We start from the raw sequence: 17,549 nt of genomic DNA, 5'->3' as shown, positions 1-17,549 counted from the left end.
TTGTATCAAGCTTCCCACTTGTATCCAATTGTCTATTCTATAGCCCTTTGTATCAAGCTTATATCAAGCTTTTTGTATCAAGCTTGTATCAAGCTTTTTGCAGCCCACTTGTATCAAGCTTCCCACTTGTATCTAATTGTAGCCCACTTGTATCAAGCTTCCCACTTGTATCCAATTGTCTATTCTATAGCCCACTTGTATCAAGCTTCCCACTTGTATCCAATTGTCTATTCTATAGCCCACTTGTATCCAATTGTCTATTCTATAGCCCACTTGTATCCAATTGTCTATTCTATAGCCCACTTGTATCCAATTGTCTATGTAATTGCAAATATTTGAAATTGAATACATTTTGATCACCTTGTTTTAAGACTCTGTTACAAAATCAAATCATTGAAGTAAAATCATTGATGTTTGGAAAAGTTGCATTTCAATAACAAAATAAAGATCCTTTTAGATCTTTATTTCAATAAGATCCTTGCAGGTCATGTGATACAAAACAAGATCCTTGCAGGTCATGTGTTACAAAATTGCCTTAAAGGATGTTCAAGGCACCAAATGTACAATGCCATCCAAGATGTCCTTGCACTGTAGCCTCTTTTCATTCCTTTTTGATACCTACAAAAACAGCCCAAGTTAAATAAAGAACCAAGAAGAGAACAAGAGACTTTTAGGGATAACAGTTACCTTTCCACCATTTATTTGAAAGCAGAATGTTGTGGGCAGTTCAATTTCATCATTTTGCAGGTCCAATCTCAATTGATGTAAGCTACACATGCCTCTTATCTTTACAATTGACAGATGCTCATTGTTTACCCATATATCAATGTCTTCTATTGGGCTGTCAATGAAGTCCTCCATGTCTTGATCAAGTGGAGTTAGCTGACCACCAACATAGTGCCATCTTCTGTAATAAAATGACATAATGAAGTTTTGTGTCCCTATCATGTATTTGCAAGCAATTGAGCCAGCTTGCACATTACAAGTGATTCCATTCACTGTTTTGGTGTTCCAACCCTCATCCACAAATTCAAGTACATTTGCTGAGTCTAAAGTCTTCACTGAAAACATTGTTCTAGATTTTCTGACTTCAGCATTAGAGAAGAAGTCTACAAAAACTGTAATGGGCATGAATATAGAAATTCTACTCTGTTTGCTTGCTATGTTTTGCTTTCAAACACTTTTGAATCTCACAAAACAGTTTGCACCTGTAGCCCTCACTTGTATTTGAGCTAGGGAGTGACCATTCTCCACTTTTGAAATCAGGCAAGTCTAGCTTAGTTGTGGCTCCAAGTTCTCCAGTCCTTCTAGGTGGAACATAATAATGGTCAACGAAGAATATTCCATTCTCTGCCAATGAACCCTTAGTCCTTCCCTTGTATATTTCTTCACCAATTGATCCATGACACACATCCAGAATATTTATAACACATTCTACTGGCTGCCATTCCATAATGTTTGAAGGATACAAATCTGTACAACAAATAACCTTATACAACATGCATTACAAATAAGAATTTAAGTTAAGAGACTTACAGTTTGGTCTATGTAATGGCAAAGCAGAACTCTCTGAGTTAATATGCAGATCTTTATGCATGTACACATGCTGCACCAGCACCTCTTTGATTGATTTTTTGTTGTCGCCAAAGCTGAAATCTTTAACAATGCCCTTCCATCCCGCCAAGAAAGAGTTTTTGGTGGAAGACTTTATTCTCTTGTTCTGTTGCATCAGTATCCACGTTCCTTTGTGTATAGTTATTGGAATCCATTCTCCATTTTGATCAGTCGTGTTGTAAGTGACAATGGCTTCAATGGAAGTTCTTGGTCGTTTTGATCGTGATGAAGATTCCATGGTGAAAAAATAAATGAGCAGAGAAGTCTAGTCTGAGTTCAAGAGAAGAATAAGCAGAATGTGCAAAAAACGGTTCAAATCTGGAAAAGATCATGAGATAGAATCCAAACGTTGTTTTATGATGACGACGTGCAAAATGAAAACAATATAATATGAGAAGTACGTCTTTCTAAAAGCGACAGCTATTGAATGCCTTTGCACTTTTACTTGTTTACATTGCTATTTACCAGCTCAAAGTTGCGGTAAAGATAGAATATTTACTTTTTTTTGTGAGTTTTCAAAAATAGAGGTTCCGTAACGGAAGCTCTTCAACCATTGGTTGAGACCACTCTCTCTCTACACGCTAAAAGGCACAAAAATGACCTCAAAATTCCCCTAATGAATGGTTCTGGACAAAAATTAATGGTATTTTCTAATGTTTTTAGTAGAATATTTGTGATGTTTTTAGAATGGTTTTTGAAAAAAATTAATGTTTTTAGGAAATTTGTGATGTTTTTTAAAATGGCAGAGAGAGAGAGAGAGAGAGAGAGAGAGAGAGAGAGAGAGAGAGAGAGAGAGAGAGAGAGAGAGAGAGAGAGAGAGAGAGAGAGAGATGGGTTGTGAAACCTCTATTCCTCTCTATTTCTCTATTTTTTGTGGCTTTAAACATTTTCTTGAATGTTTTTTACGAAATATTTAATAAAAATTCAACAACTTCAAATTGAGTTAGATTGAGAGAGAAATAGATAGGTCGATATACAAACAAATGGAGTTATATATATATATATATATATGTATATATATGTATACATATATATGTATATGTATATATACTATACACACACACACACACACACACACACACACACACACACACACACACACACACACACACAATGAATACTAGGGGAAGGGATTTCGGTTCTCTCCCCCTACACGTGTCACACTTTCATGCTTCTGGCAATGTCCGACCATGTGTCCTCTGAGGCACCACTGTTTTTGGCTCCAGCCAGAGGCCAGTGGGAGACCAGTTATAGGTGTAGCTTTTTGGGAGCTATAAATCCCTATAGAGGAGCAAAATCCAATTTGGGAGGCCTTTAGGAGTACATTCTTTGAGCTAAGTAAGTTGGTGGCGAGTGCGGCGGGCCGACAAGGGGGCGGCCAACTTCTGAAGGACACCTGGTATGGTAGTTTGGGGGAGCTCATGGTGCTAGAAGGATGACAAGATTGCACCCTTGGCTACATGCAAGAGAGCCAACAGAGTAGCTGCCAAGGCGAAGTGGGTATCTAGGAGGCAATGGAGGATGTTGCACTTGCAAAGGGTAGCCATGGAACTCAAAACCAGAGCAAGCTCAATGAGGGATGCTAAGAGCTAGATGGTGGAAATGCATATACCTCTCTCTCTCTCTCTCACACACACACACACACACACACACACACACACACACACACACACACACACACACACACACACACACACACACACACACACACACACACACACACCAGGGGGAGACCAGTTATAGGTGTATCTTTTGGAACTGTAAATCACTACATAGGAGCAAAACCCAATTTAGGCTTTAGGAGTACTTGCTTTGAGCTGCTTAAGCTGGTGGTGAGTCCAACGGGCCGACAAGGGGGAGGCCAGCTTCTACAGGGTGTTTGGCATGGTGGTGTGGGGGAGCTCATTGTGATATAAGGAGGATAAGCTAGATGCGGCCTTGGCTATAGGCAAGAGAGCTAGCAGAGTAGTCACCAAGACGAAGTGGGCAGTTGACTGAGGCAATACACGACGTTGAGCTTGCGGAGGGTATCTATGGTCTTAGCAACTAGAGCAAGCTTAGTGAGGGACACTTCAAGCTGGATGTTGGCACTATGTTGTTACCATATACATGTGGTAGTGATGTGTGTGAACACACTTAGGACCGCGGGGCATTTTTTCCCTCTCTAGGATGGTTTTCCCCCGGTGCATTGTATATAGGCCCATTCATTCTAGGGCTATCTATCTTTCCATTGCACACAAAGTAACACGCTCTTTGTTGTGTGCCTTGAGCTTCCTTCATCTTATTCAATATGTGCATGTTTTTGTGCAACCCTAATTCCAACAATTAGAACCATAGCAAGTTACGTCCTCCTGGGCTTAGTCACCAGCAACTCTAGCACACACTTGCTAACTTTCTCCAATTTCAGTGAGCTTTAGTGAGCATTTGCAGAGGTCAACAAAAATTTTGAGTGTGCTCATAGAGCACAGTTTGCTCAGATTTCTGATTTGGCCTCATTTTGACCTCCGTTTCCACTACAAGTAGTACTGCACATGTTATTTCGTCATTTTGTGCAAAATTTTTTTCAGTGCCGTTTTTTGCATAACAGGTCCCTTAAAGTCGTCTATGGTTTGTGCTATATAGCACGGATTGTTCCCGCTTCATTTATCCTTGATCAGTTTTCACATTAGGTGCAACATTTACCATGGCTAACAACAACACAGATGTGTTCAAGATGTTTGTTGTTGAGGACAGATTGGATGGGGACAATTACCCTATGTGGGCTTACATGATACAACATGCTTGTGTCAAAGGGTGTCTGGAATATTGTGCAGGGCATCGATGTACATCCTGGTTCTGAGGATGTAGGCGATGTTGACGATGTTACGAGTCTTGTTGCAAGGATTGCTGCTATTAGAGTTGTTTTGCCTATGGCAGAACAAGCTCGTTGATTGCGATCAAAAGGATGCGTAGGCTCATGCGTTGATTGCATTGTCTGTGAAGCGCACCATTACTCCTCACACTCGTTCAACGAAATCTGCAAAACATGCTTGGGATATTTTGGCTGGTCTTTATACAAGCCGCAATGAGGCTAAAATTGCATTGCTACGTAAAGAGTTGGAATCAAAGATTATGCATGAGAAAGATGAAATGACACTTTCCTTGCTAGTGGCAAGGATGTTAATGAGCAACTAATATCTGCAGGAGAAGTCATTTCTGACAGTTTACTTGTGCACACTGTTCTTGATGCTTTGCTAGATTCTTACCAGACTTTTGCTAGTACTTGGAGACTTATGACCCAAGGAAATCCTGAAGTTGTCAAGTTTGATGCATTATGCACATTGCTATTGCAAGAGTCACTTTCCAAAAGAAACAAGACTAGGCAACGTGCATTTGAACGGGCTTTTATTGCAACTCAAAGAAAAGGTGGGAACATCAATGTAACCATTTCTTATGGTTCTGCTACGAGTGGAGAAACTTATGTTCCTAATGCTGGAAGCACTTCGTCTGGCAATTCTGGTGATAAGGGCAAAAGAAGATACGTTGCCATTATTGTAAAGCTAATGATCACTTGATCAAGCAGTGTCCAAAATTGAAGGCAAAAGAGTCTAAGAAGAAAGAGGCTGGATCCAATATAGGGTCCAATACAAGTGCAGCGATTGTAGAGTCTTCTGTCAAAGGAGATTGTGATGCTGATGTTGATGCAGAATGGGAATTTAGTGCAGAGTGCACTTATGATCCTATTGTCCATGATGCATGTATGTGAGTTGCTACAGATTCACAGGTGTGGTATTTTGACAATGGTGCTACAAAGCACATTACAGCACATCGTGAATTGTTCACCTCTTTGGAGTCTGTCCCTTATGGGAATTCAGTCACTTGTGCCAACAATGCCTCTTATCCGGTTCAGGGAGTCGGAAAGATTGTGCTTACTGCTGCAAATGGAAGTTCTTTCACACTTGTCGATGCACTTTATGTACCTGGGATCAAGAAGAATCTTTTGTCTGTATTTGCACTTGCTAGACTTGGACTTGTAGTCAAATTTGTGGATGACAGATGTACAGTTCATGATCTCAGTTTTGGTGATGAAATTGTTGCATCTGACCTTTTGTGTCGTGGGCTGTATAAGCTCACTTTGTATGACAAGCGTGGACAAAATTTTGTAAATTTAGTTGCAGATTCAAGGGCTATTTCATATGCAAAACTATGGCATGCACATTTTGGGCATCTGAATTTTGCCAATTTGCTGCGTTTGCAAAAATCTTATATGGTTTCTTCTTTGCCACCTCTTGAAGCTCCTGTCAAACATGTTTGTGAACGTTGTATTTTGGGTAAAATGCAGCGTGCTAAGTTTCCAAAGGATGGTTCAGTTCATGCTACACGTAGATTGCACCTTGTGCATAGTGATGTTTGTGGGGCTATGCAAACTCCGTCCTTGGGAAATTACTTGTACTTCGTGACTTTTATTGATGACTACTCTAGGCATGCATGGCTATATCTGTTGAAAGCTAAGTCCGAATTGTTCATGTGCTTCAAGAAATTTATTGCTATGGCTAAAAATGTCTCGAAATCTACTATGGGCACCCTCCGTTCTGATGAAGGGGGGGAGTATATGTCTCATGAATTAAATGCATTTTTGGCTAGTCGTGCGATAAAACACCAATGTACAGTACCGTATACTCCTCAGCAAAATGGTGTTGTTGAGAGGGAAAATAGGTCTCTTACGGAAATGGCAAGATGTATGGTCAAGAGTCAAGCTTTACCACATTCATTTACCCTCAAGGCTGTCATGTGTACCACTTATGTACTCAGCAGGTGTCCTACAAAAGCGTTGCAGTCTATGACTCCATATGAAGCATGGCGATAGAAATCCATCTATTGAGCACATGTGTGTTTTTGGTTGTTTGGCTTATGGTTTAGTGCCACAAGCGCATCGCACAAAATTGGATGATAAGGCTATCAAATGTATTTTTGTTGGTTATAGTGTTGAAAGCAAAGGTTACAGATTGTACCACCCACAAACAAAGTGTATTTTGGTCTCACTTGATGTTGTGTTTGTGGAAGATTCTGTTCAGCCTTTGCTGTCATGTTCTAGAGACAGTAATGTAAGCTCACATGACATTTATGACACTTTGTTGCCTCTTTTCAGTGGTGGAAGTACGAATGTAAATTCCAATGAGGCAAATGTACAGCCTATGGGGTTTCTGAAAATGTTACAGATCAGCCTATTATACTGATGCAGATGTACATGATGTACTTGATGAGGAAAGGGCTGAAAATGAGCAGACTAGAGGTATGCCAAAATGCTTGGTGCACACTTTGCGTGATAGTAAATTGGATGCACCTTTGTCTAGCTACACTCGTTCAGGTTCTCGCTATGCCTTTTATGCATCAGATTGTCATGCTTTGGTTGTGTCTAGCTTACATGATGTTGAGGAACCTCTATCTTTTGATGAAGCACATAATTCAAAAAATTGGATGGCTGCCATGCAATCAGAATATGATGCACTTATAGAAAATGACACATGGACTTTATGTGATTTGCCTCCTAGAAAAAAGGCCATTGGTACAAAGTGGGTTTACAAGTTGAAACGCAAGCATCACGGTGAGGTTGATTGCCATAAGGCTCGACTTGTTGCAAAACGCTATGCACAACAAAAAGGCATAAATTATGAATAAAATTTTGCTCCCACTTGTCGTATGACTACTGTTCATTTTCTATGTGTATTGGCAGCTCATTTTGGTTGGGATGTACATGAGTCGGACATTGTTACTGTTTTCTTGAATGGTGACATATTTGAGGAGATTTATATAACGCAGCCTTGCGGTTTTGTCAAGAAAGGACAAGAGGAAAAAGTGTGTAGATGTAAGAAGGCTTTGTATGGGTTGAAGCAATCTCGTTGTGCTTGGTATGAGAGAGCTGACACTCATTTGGTCAAACGAGGCTTTCGTAACAGGCCAACATAAAGCGCATTGTATGTCAAGTGTGAGGGCAATGTACTTCTCATTGTTGTTCTTTATGTGGATGATTTGTTGATTACTGGTCCCAATGAGGCACATATTGTTGAATTTAAGGCTGATTTGAATGCTACTTTCAAGATGAAAGATTTGGGGCTGTTGGATCATTACTTGGCATAGAGTTTAAGCAGTGTGATGGTGGTATTTCCTTGTGTCAGAAAAGTTACATAGAGACATTGCTATGTAAGTTTGGACTTGAGGATTGCAAACATATTGCCAAGCCCATGGAAACAGGTTTGAAGTTGAGTCACAGGTGCTGGTGATCTTGCTGATGGTACTCTTTACCAAACTGCTGTTGGCAGCCTCATACTAGAATGCAACACGAGGCCGGATATTCAGTTTGCAGTCTCATAGGTCAGCAGATCAATGCATAGCCCAGGGTCTAATCATTAGCAGGCTGTCAAGAGGATTTTCCGCTACTTGAGTGGCAGTTTACATCTTGGCTTGTTTTCTCCCAGGGGGGGTCATTGCCGCCAGAATTACATGCTTTTTTGGACTTAGATTGGGCTGGTTGTTTTGACACGCTAGTGTCCACAAGTGGTTTTGCGAGTGGTTTTGTTTCATGCTTGGTAGTTCATGTATATCATGGTTGAGCAAGAAGCAACCTATTGTGGCCACTTCTAGCTGTGAGGCTGAGTACAGGGCAATCTTCACAGCTACGGTTGAGTTTGTATGGCTCAGACGCCTTATGGATGATTTGGGTGTTGGTCAGGACACTGCCAGCACTGTTTACATTGACAGTCAGAGCACATTGGCAGTTGCGAGGAGCCCAGCTTTTCATGCTCACACAAAGCACATTGAGGTGCATTACCACTATGTCAAGGAGAGGCTCTCAGCAGGAGAGAACAACTTGGCTTATGTGCCAACACAGAAGAACCTTGCTGATCTTTTCACAAAGGCATTGTCTCATGAGAAGTGAGAAGCTTCCCACAAATCTTTGGGCTTACTCCCCTTTGTGGACTGATCATGTCCTCAGGGCATGGCACTTCCCTTTACTCACATGCCAGATCTCGTTGACCGCATCACACTCCAGGGAGGATTTGTTATCATATACATGTGGTAGTGATGTGTGTGAACACACTTAGGGGGCCACCGAGGCATTTTTTCCCTCTCTAGGAGGTTTTTTCCTCCGTGCATTATATATACGCCCATTCATTCTAGGGCTATCTATCTTTCCATTGCACACTGAGTAATACACTCTCTGTTGTGTGCCTTGAGCTTCCTTGGTCTTCTCCAAGCTGTGTGTGTTTCTCTGCAACCCTAATTCCAACATATGTATGCCTCTCTCTCTCTCTCTCTCTCTCTCTCTCTCTCTCTCAATGCAATGTCTCTTCGTTTACCTGTGCACCATCATCACCATGCTTGGAGGTCTACCCACTCCAAACGCTTTGACCGCTCATGAGGTTATAGCGTAGGCTTCCAGTATGATACAAATGAGAGAGAGAGAGAGAGAGAGAGAGAGAGAGAGAGAGAGAGAGAGAGAGAGAGAGAGAGAGAGAGAGAGAGAGGCTACACTCCCCATGCCCCTATCCAATCCGTTTGCAAGTTCATCCGTGCAACTACTTCAACAAGCCCTTCTCATCTGTGCTAACTATGAAAAAACTAATTAAGGTCATACAGATATAACTTAATTAAGAAAGTTTCATTCACACCTTATGAATACCACAGAGAGAGACAGTGTGTGTGTACTTTTCTTGATCTTCTTTTACGAAATTTGTCAAGAGTGAGGAGCTTGAGGGTAAAGAGGGTCCATGCCACCGCCGAAGGTGCCTCCGTTTTACTAGTGTAAACAATGTGCATTAAACCTAATCAAATTATGATCATAACTAGGTTTCAAGGAGAGATCCAAACTAGGCAATGCTAAGCACTACACTAGCACAATTCATATTCATTACCTAAAAAAGCAAAGTCATTCTATGGCCTTGCATTATGAGAGGATTGTCTTAAAAATGTCTTTCAATGGTCTTTTTTCACGTTGTTTAAAAGCTTCAAAGCAATACTCACACAAAATGTATCGTTTTTGTAGCTAGAAAGTGCTCCATTTTGGCATTTCAAGCTAGTAGATCTAACTTCTTGCTATTTTTGTCAGCCATGAACAATATATTTTGTTGCAAACATATTTTCCACATTCTGCATATGACGGTTTGAAGCTCATGGGAATGGTTTTGCAAGAGCCTGTGATGCACATTTTTTTGTCTATTCCAATAGAAGATAGCTCATTCTAGTGAGCATTGCAAAATTGCTTGTTGATCTTAATACATTATCTTAGGCAAGATGTTTTGTTGTGTTACATAACTATTGTGAGAAATTGGCTCCTTATTATTTTGGCTTGTTGCATGATTATTGTGGAGATTTGAGTCCCTGTTGTTGTTGTGTTCTTTACATGGGGTCCTTGTCATTGTTGTTGCATCGATCATGCATGCATGCTTCAGGAATAAGTTTATCAAAGGCAAAGCAATCACTTTCCAGGATCTCAAGAATGTCATAATTTTGAATGGAGAAATTTGTGACAGCTTTGGTGCCGCGAAATTTGAGGGCAATGATGTCATACGCAGTTGCAGCCTCTTCTTCAGTTGCTAGAAATAGCACCCACTAACATAGTGTCAAAATGTGAGCCTATTTTGTGCTAAAACATGAACTATGTGCACTTTTGAATATCCGCATGCAAGTCAAGAAATAAATAATCGATGATCCATGTCGTCGATGGTACCTACATCATCCTATCATGTATGCTTTACCATATGTATTTTCTGCTTTTTTTTTGTAAGAAAAGTAAATTTCTATAAAAAAAAATACCAAATGTTGGCAGGTAGATGTCTTTGTAGCCAGCACACTTTTTAATCCGAGCTTGCCAGCCTCCATGCTTATTATGTCGCCTAAAAGTATGGAAAGAGATATAGTGTTCAATATTACAAGATGATATTGTTAATCAAAGTAATTGATATAATGACAAGAAAGTTATTCATTTGGTGTTTAATTGATATAACGACAAGAAAGTCTCTTCGTGTTCTCTCCCCCTCTCTACCAAAACCACAAAAGCCCACCACCACCAAAAAGCTACAAGCACACATAGACACAAACAATGCAAAGATAAGTTTATATGAAGTGCTAACCTAGCTTATTGCTACCCTCTGATTTTTGCATTTACCAATAAAAAGATTAAACATATACTACCTATCAGGAGGAGGAATTCCGGTAGTCCCTCCTCCACATGCCATGCCATGCTCTCCCTGTGCAGACACAAGTGCTCACTATTCTGGACCACTTTTCTAAAAATGGTGCCGCCGTCGAAGGCGACACCATATGCTAGTAGCAAAATATGTAGTTTTGTTTATCACAAAGTCCAAAAATCACACCGAAATAATTCTTTCTACACAAAATACCCAAACGCCAGTCAGCTTTAGTGGTGTGTACTCCTCTGTACTTAGATGCACCCTTTCTACAGAAAAGAATTCTTTCTACACAAAATAACCAAATGTAGTCAGTTTCAGTGGTGTGTACCTAGATACTCCTCTATACTTAGATGCACCCTTTGCAAAGCCACCACTATTTCTGCATGTTAAAGAAAAACACTGATCGAGTTTGTAATAATGGGAGATAAGAACTTACTTTAGTTCTAATTAACATGTGAGTTGTGGAATACCTTATCAAACTCACGACGTACTCCTCCTTTGTCATGGCTTGCATTTCTTCAATATCTTTCAGGTAATCATTCACCTGTGTAGGCAATGAAAGAGAGATTTACAAGAAAGGAATTTGCATACATACATACATACATACATATATATACATATGTTATATTATATATATATATATATATATATATATATATAGAGAGAGAGAGAGAGAGAGAGAGAGAGAGAGAGAGAGAGAGAGAGATTTTATACAAACTCACTTGAAAATTTAACACGGCATGAGGACCCCAATATTTGAGAGCAGCACGATCATGAGCTCGAGCTGCCTCCTCAGCATTTTCATAGACACCTAAGATTATCCCAGTAGGTTGACAACATCCAATTATGTTTAGATTGTGATGAGAGCATAAAATAGTTATAATATTTTCCTTCATATAATATGTTTTATTGTGTGTGCTTGAGCATGAGCATCATTGTTCCGGAAAAAAATTGGTCTTTAGTGTACTTTTCATTAGTTAAAATTGCAAGATTCTTAGCTTTGCCTTGAAGAAACTCGCCAAATTTCACATGTTTGCTTTAAAAACCAGCAAGTAGGTGAATTTGGATTGTACCTAAAATATATGTACCTATCATGTGCGTTCAACAAAACGTGATATTTCTATTTCCAAAAAATAAGTCACATTTTCATTTATAGAGGGGTATCATTTAAGGTGCTTCACAAAAAAAAAAAAAAAGAAATTGAATAGAAAAAAGAGTGTGTTAAAATTTTGGACAGTTCAAACAGACAAGTCATAGTAGTTTTACATATATTCAATGCCTCATGTTTTTCTTTGTGATTTAAAAAAATATTTTTGGCGAGCCTTGATGAGCTTATATATGTAACTCTTGACCAGTGTTCATGAAAAATGTGTCTCAACTTAATGTCGTGTCGTTTCCAATTTCAAAAATGCCGATTGAGGGCAAGGGGGAAAGGAGAAATCCTGTCCCAAAATAGAGAAAAAATAGTGTAAAAACCCAAAAAATACCCTTAATTTTCTAAAATTTCCTCTTGGCAAACTGAAGGAAAGGAAATTTGTATGCTTGGAAAAATGAGTTTTCCCGAACACTGCTCTTGACTGTGTAGGATATTGGGCTTACCTAGATAAACTGCAATAATTTAACATGGTTGTAATCATATCAGCCATGCCATATCCGCAATCAAGAAGGCCCGCCATGTAGCACATGAACAAAAAAAGTAATTTGATTAAGTAAGTTGTTTGTGAAACATTTTCTTGTCCTGAGCCTTCTTGTTATGGATATTCAATTGTTAAAACAATTATCAAGCACATTGCAGCCCAAAAGAAATTCAAAATTAAAAAATAACGAAGCACTTGCATGTATTCAAATTGTTTCCCTCTTTACCTTGTCTAGTCTTGGATGCCTTCTCGGGTCTCTCGCACAAATAAGCGCGATAGTGCTTATACCAACAATGCCTTTGATGCAACCAAAGAGGAGAAAAGATACATAGAAGAAGAGATGAGACTCTTTCCTGCTAAGGAGGCATCACATTTACAAGCTAAGAAGCCTTTTACACACCTTGAAACTCCACAGTAAGGGTGCAAATGTGCAGTCTTAGGGGCCTTCATTGGCTCTTTTCCTTTCCTATTGCGAGTACAAGTAGTTGATTGCATTGCTTGTGCTTGTTGAGGGTATGATAGTGTGGCATCCAGACGTTCTCCCCAACCCCCTTCTTCACCTACAAAGGATCTCTCTCTCTCTCTCTCTCTCTCTCTCTCTCTCTCTCTATATATATATATATATATATATATATGTGTGTGTGTGTGTGTGTGTGTGTGTGTGTGTATGTATATGTATGTATGCACATATATATATATATATGTGTGTGTGTGTGTGTGTGTATGTTTTATATATATGTATGTATGCACATATATATATATATATATATATATATATATATATATGTGTGTGTGTGTGTGTGTGTGTATGTATATGTGTGTGTGTGTGTAGACAACACACACACACACACACACACACACACACACACACACACACACACATATATATATATATATATATGTATATATATATATGTATGTAGACATATATGTATGTGCAGTTATGTAATGCCTAGATATGCTATGTCTCCATTCTAAAATCTTTTTGCAAGCCTCAAGCCTTCTAGTTAAGTGCAAGTAAGCCTCATCACAGGACCCTTTTTAGCAATCATTTCCACATATGTTGATGTTACTGCTACATGGTGATACGATTTGATGTCCATCTGCCCCTCTCAAGGCATTCTTTTGCAGTACGAAGGTAGAATCTTCATGCGTTTTTCATTATAAGGGCTTGCGTAAAAATTGCACATGTTTAGGAAAGGGGAATAAAATAAGGTACCCATCAATGAAAGGGAAAAACATCAAGATGGCCATCTAATTTAGAAACAAGGACATGCTATAAGAATGAAAATGGGAAATTAATAGTCTCTTCTAGTCTTCGTGTATTTTCAAAACTGCAGTGGAGAATGTTTTGAGCCACACAAAGGCTTATAAAAATTCTGCTAATATATATATTGTTCACCAAATACACTGCCTTCTTATATTCTTCAATGAACATGTCACTAACTTATAAAAAGTGACTTATAATAATTGACAAATTTTGTTATTAGAAGGGCAAAACGAAAATGTACCTTTGGACCATAGAGAAGGGTATTACTTTACGCTGTATATCATTCTAAACAATTGGGAGCCCTTCAAATACAAGGATGGAAGAGGTGGGCAGTGCAGTACCTGAATTAGAAGATAACAAGAGCAAGTTGAATAGCTTGTAAGCCTTACTTGCATCAACAAGGAGGGGTGTACCAAGGATTTATAAGGAGCATAGGGCTCTCTCTCTCTCTCTCTCTCTCTCTCTCTCTCTCGATGCACTAAGCTAAGTGTATTTCCCTCCCATGATTGACCACACACACAACGACGAGTGCCCACATACATCCAACTTTTCACTAGTTGGAAATGACATTTCTCTCTTTTACCTTTCTTCTTTATAGCATGAGTCATCCATGACTTTTCTCTCACGATCCCCTTACAAAATCACCTTGTGCATGAATGGTGTGCCCAATAGCCTTTCCGTGCTTGCACTTGGCTAGGCCTATACAATCGTACCAAAAGTAAAATATGCACTATTGCTACCCAATGATAGAATTTCACACTAGCATTAACACATGATGATCAAATTATTGACGGGACTACATATTATATGTGCGTGCTTCTACCCATCATGGTTTGGTCAAGATTGCTAAACTTAGACAATAAAACAAAGAGAAGTCTTAGGTCTATAGAGGTTCAAGTTTGGTGGCAATGCGCAACAAAGAGCTCGCGGCCAATTGGGTTTGATTGTGTTAGATAGAGAGCCAAAAACTGATGGTTACGTGTGGGCTCAAACCTCACTTTTGTAGCTCAAGGCAGGTTCACAATGGGTGGCGGCAGCAAACAAGACCTTGCTGGCAGCCAATCCCGGAAGCATACGTCAGATCGCCCGTTCACAACGCGCAGCGAAAAAGTTTCTTGCAAGCTGGCAGCACATGAAAGAAAAACCATGCCAATACCACTTACGCCCTCCATGTTGGCAGCCCACCCTTCCATTTTCACCCTCCCAGTGTTAGTGCTTTATGTCTTTTAAAAAAAAACAAGCATACAATCCCTCCCAAAATACCCTCAATATTTTCTCATAAACTCCCTTCAAATTTTTCAAAACTCCTAAAAGTTGTGAGATTAAATATTTCCAAAAATTCTCAAAATACCCTGAATATTTTCTCATAAATTCCCAAAATGCCCTTTAAAGTTTTCAAAATTCCCAAAACACCTCTAGTTGTGAGATTAAATATTTTTAAAAATAACAAAATTGTAGATAAATTGCTCATAAATCTTAGATATACTTGCTTCAATTTAATAAAATTTTATGCTATGGTTTATTGATGCAATTGGTATATGTTGCTTCCTTTCACTTTTTTTTCCGCCGCCCAATGTTCAAAGTAGACGGCGGAAGAGTATAGAGTCACTTTTTGTTCCGCCGTCCAATGTTCAAAGTAGACGGAATGGGTGGCGGAAGTGTGCATTTTGTAACTCTTCATCTGAAAAATCACTGTTTGGAGTGTTTCTTTCGTCTCCTCAATGTGAACCCAACCTTAATAGTTCTTGACCTTCATGTGAGTGATGTGGTCTCCATAAGGCTAGCAATGAAAGGGTCAGGGTGTCTTTCTAAAACAATAAGAAAATGATAAAATCATTAAGTTGAGTTTAACTAGAATTATATAAGGTAAAGCATTGTTAGGAATATCTCTTTTATTAAGGGATTGAGTTTTCTCCTTGCAAAGAAGCAAGTCGAAAATAATAGTTGAATTTTTGAATTTGCAATTTTTTTGAAATAAGTTCTCACATATTTCACCATTTTTTCTTCCCTTTACCATGGTTTGCTCATTTAGTGTGTGTGTGTATATATATATATATATATGTGTATGTGTATGTGTAAAATAAATAATATATGTATATGTATAGAATTTACTAGAATTATGCAAGGTGAAGCTTCACTTTAGCATTCTAAAACAATAGAATTCAACTCAAGTCAAGCCTCGTAAGGATGTGAAATCAAAGGTGAAATAGAAAGATTTATTTAATATTTTAAAATGAAAATAACATTTAAGGTAATTTTTCATCATGGCACTGAAAACAATGAAAGTATGTGTAACCTAACTCAACACTAAGGCTTCTTTAGAAAGCCAAAAACTCTTATCAAAGTAGTAGGTCTTATTGGCACTATTTTGTAATTGGTATAATTAAGGGAATATTTTGTGATTCTTTAAGTACACTTTTATGTAAAAGTACCTTTGATGGGGTTAATATGTAGGCAAAACAAGGTGCAGCATCGGGTCAGTTAGTGAAAGACGTAGCAAAGCATGGCAAGCCAAGGAGAAAGCGGATGCATGAGGGAGGAGGGAAAAAAATTTAACAAAACATGTCATGTAACACACGACACATTTCGTAAAAAATGGATCCCTTCATCTAAGAGCCTCATGGTTTTTGTGTCTCTTTTAAGCTTACGAGTGTGCGTCCTGTCTTATGGATGGGGGAGGGGGCGAGGGAGGGAGGGAGGAAGGGAGCTCCCCTTGTAGAGAGAGAGAGAGAGAGAGAGAGGGGGGGGGGGGGGGGGGGGAGGGGCGCTGGTTGGCTTCTATTGCTCCAAAGTCCCCATGTGAGGGCCTCCCTCTCTTTCTTTCTTTGCCTTGGCTTCAATCCCTCCAATCCCTTTCTTGATGCCACATGGCGAGGACCTCCAAGGTGCATTACATAGTATAGAGATAAATTGGTCCTGTCATTTGAGAGCCTCATAACTCATTTGCAACATTTAGTTGTTTTATATGCCGACGCGAGTATTCACCATATTTTTTCAAATAGCTACACTAGGAATTGCATATTTGCAAAGCTTAAGGCGAGTGTGTGATCACAAAATGCCAAATTGGTCACAAGTATGTTGGTGGATCCTTGAGTCTTGCAGTCACTCTTGCTAAGGTTATTGCATTATAGGACGACGGTCTTGATCCACAGTTGCATTGGTGTAAAGAGTAGGGCTTCTTTTCATAAGGGGATGCCCACAAGAAGAGAAGGGGGTGGTCGTTTTGAGTTACCAGACTCATTAGGCATGTGTGTGAGAGACATCTTGTCAAATCCAAGCTTGTATTACAGCTACCCCCTTGCATGTAAGGGGCACCTATGTGTTTACATTGTTTATATTGTATGTGTTTGTACATACACATGCCACTATACCAAACCAAATTCGGACAACGATGTGTGTGTGTGTGTGTGTGTGTGTGTGTGTGTGTGTGTGTGAGAGAGAGAGAGAGAGAGAGAGAGAGAGAGAGAGAGAGAGAGAGAGAGAGAGAGAGAGAGAGAGAGAGAGAGAGAGATGTCTTTGAGTACACGTGCACAAACAAGGGTACATCCAATCTCCAATCAAATAAGCTATAAGATCAATTGGAGGCTAGCAAAGCCAATAAAGCTTCTTTCTAGAGGCCTCGCCAAAGGTACCTGTGCCAAATGCAAGCACCGGGTGAAACCCAATCGCACCTGTTATGGGAATGTCCGCAATAAGAGTCTTCACGGGGATAGTCTGCAGGTGGGTGTTCACACATTGGGAAATTCCCTTCTTTAGACACGATTTGGCCTTGGCCTCTAGACACATTGACAATGAGGATCTTCTGACTGACATGTGCATGGTAAGAGCTACGGTATGAGAGTAGTTTGGCAATCCAAG

The 17,549-nt window shown here is 39.4% G+C and overlaps 1 protein-coding gene across 1 annotated transcript; it reads right to left on the bottom strand.

Moving 5' to 3' along the window:
• Nucleotides 1-9,789: 9,789 nt before the first annotated feature.
• LOC147427276 (AP2-like ethylene-responsive transcription factor PLT2) lies at nt 9,790-14,884 on the bottom strand. The gene is made up of 10 exons (XM_086498287.1): nt 14,768-14,884; nt 14,033-14,075; nt 12,822-12,981; nt 12,648-12,718; nt 12,384-12,392; nt 11,507-11,595; nt 11,255-11,328; nt 11,113-11,163; nt 10,408-10,487; nt 9,790-10,187 (listed from the first exon to the last, which is right to left on the bottom strand). The coding sequence occupies exons 1-10, from the start codon at nt 14,882-14,884 to the stop codon at nt 9,991-9,993; spliced, it is 891 nt and encodes a 296-aa protein (XP_086354413.1). The 3' UTR covers nt 9,790-9,990.
• Nucleotides 14,885-17,549: the final 2,665 nt, after the last annotated feature.

This window comes from Adiantum capillus-veneris, chromosome 24, assembly GCF_014529385.1.
Source record: "Adiantum capillus-veneris isolate H3 chromosome 24, ASM1452938v2, whole genome shotgun sequence".
Lineage (NCBI taxonomy): Eukaryota > Viridiplantae > Streptophyta > Polypodiopsida > Polypodiales > Pteridaceae > Adiantum > Adiantum capillus-veneris.
This window is presented reverse-complemented; position numbering and strand designations above follow the sequence as displayed.

Excerpts from the sequence above, each read along its gene's own strand:
- LOC147427276 (XM_086498287.1), bottom strand. The coding sequence starts at position 14,884 with ATGGAAGGGTGGGCTGCCAACATGGAGGGCGTAAGTGGTATTGGCATG. Across the intron at positions 14,076-14,767 it reads TTGTGAACGGGCGATCTGAC|GCTTACAAGCTATTCAACTT; the intron begins GTATGCTTCCGG and ends GATGCAAGTAAG. Across the intron at positions 11,164-11,254 it reads TACGTCGTGAGTTTGATAAG|AAATAGTGGTGGCTTTGCAA; the intron begins GTATTCCACAAC and ends TTTAACATGCAG.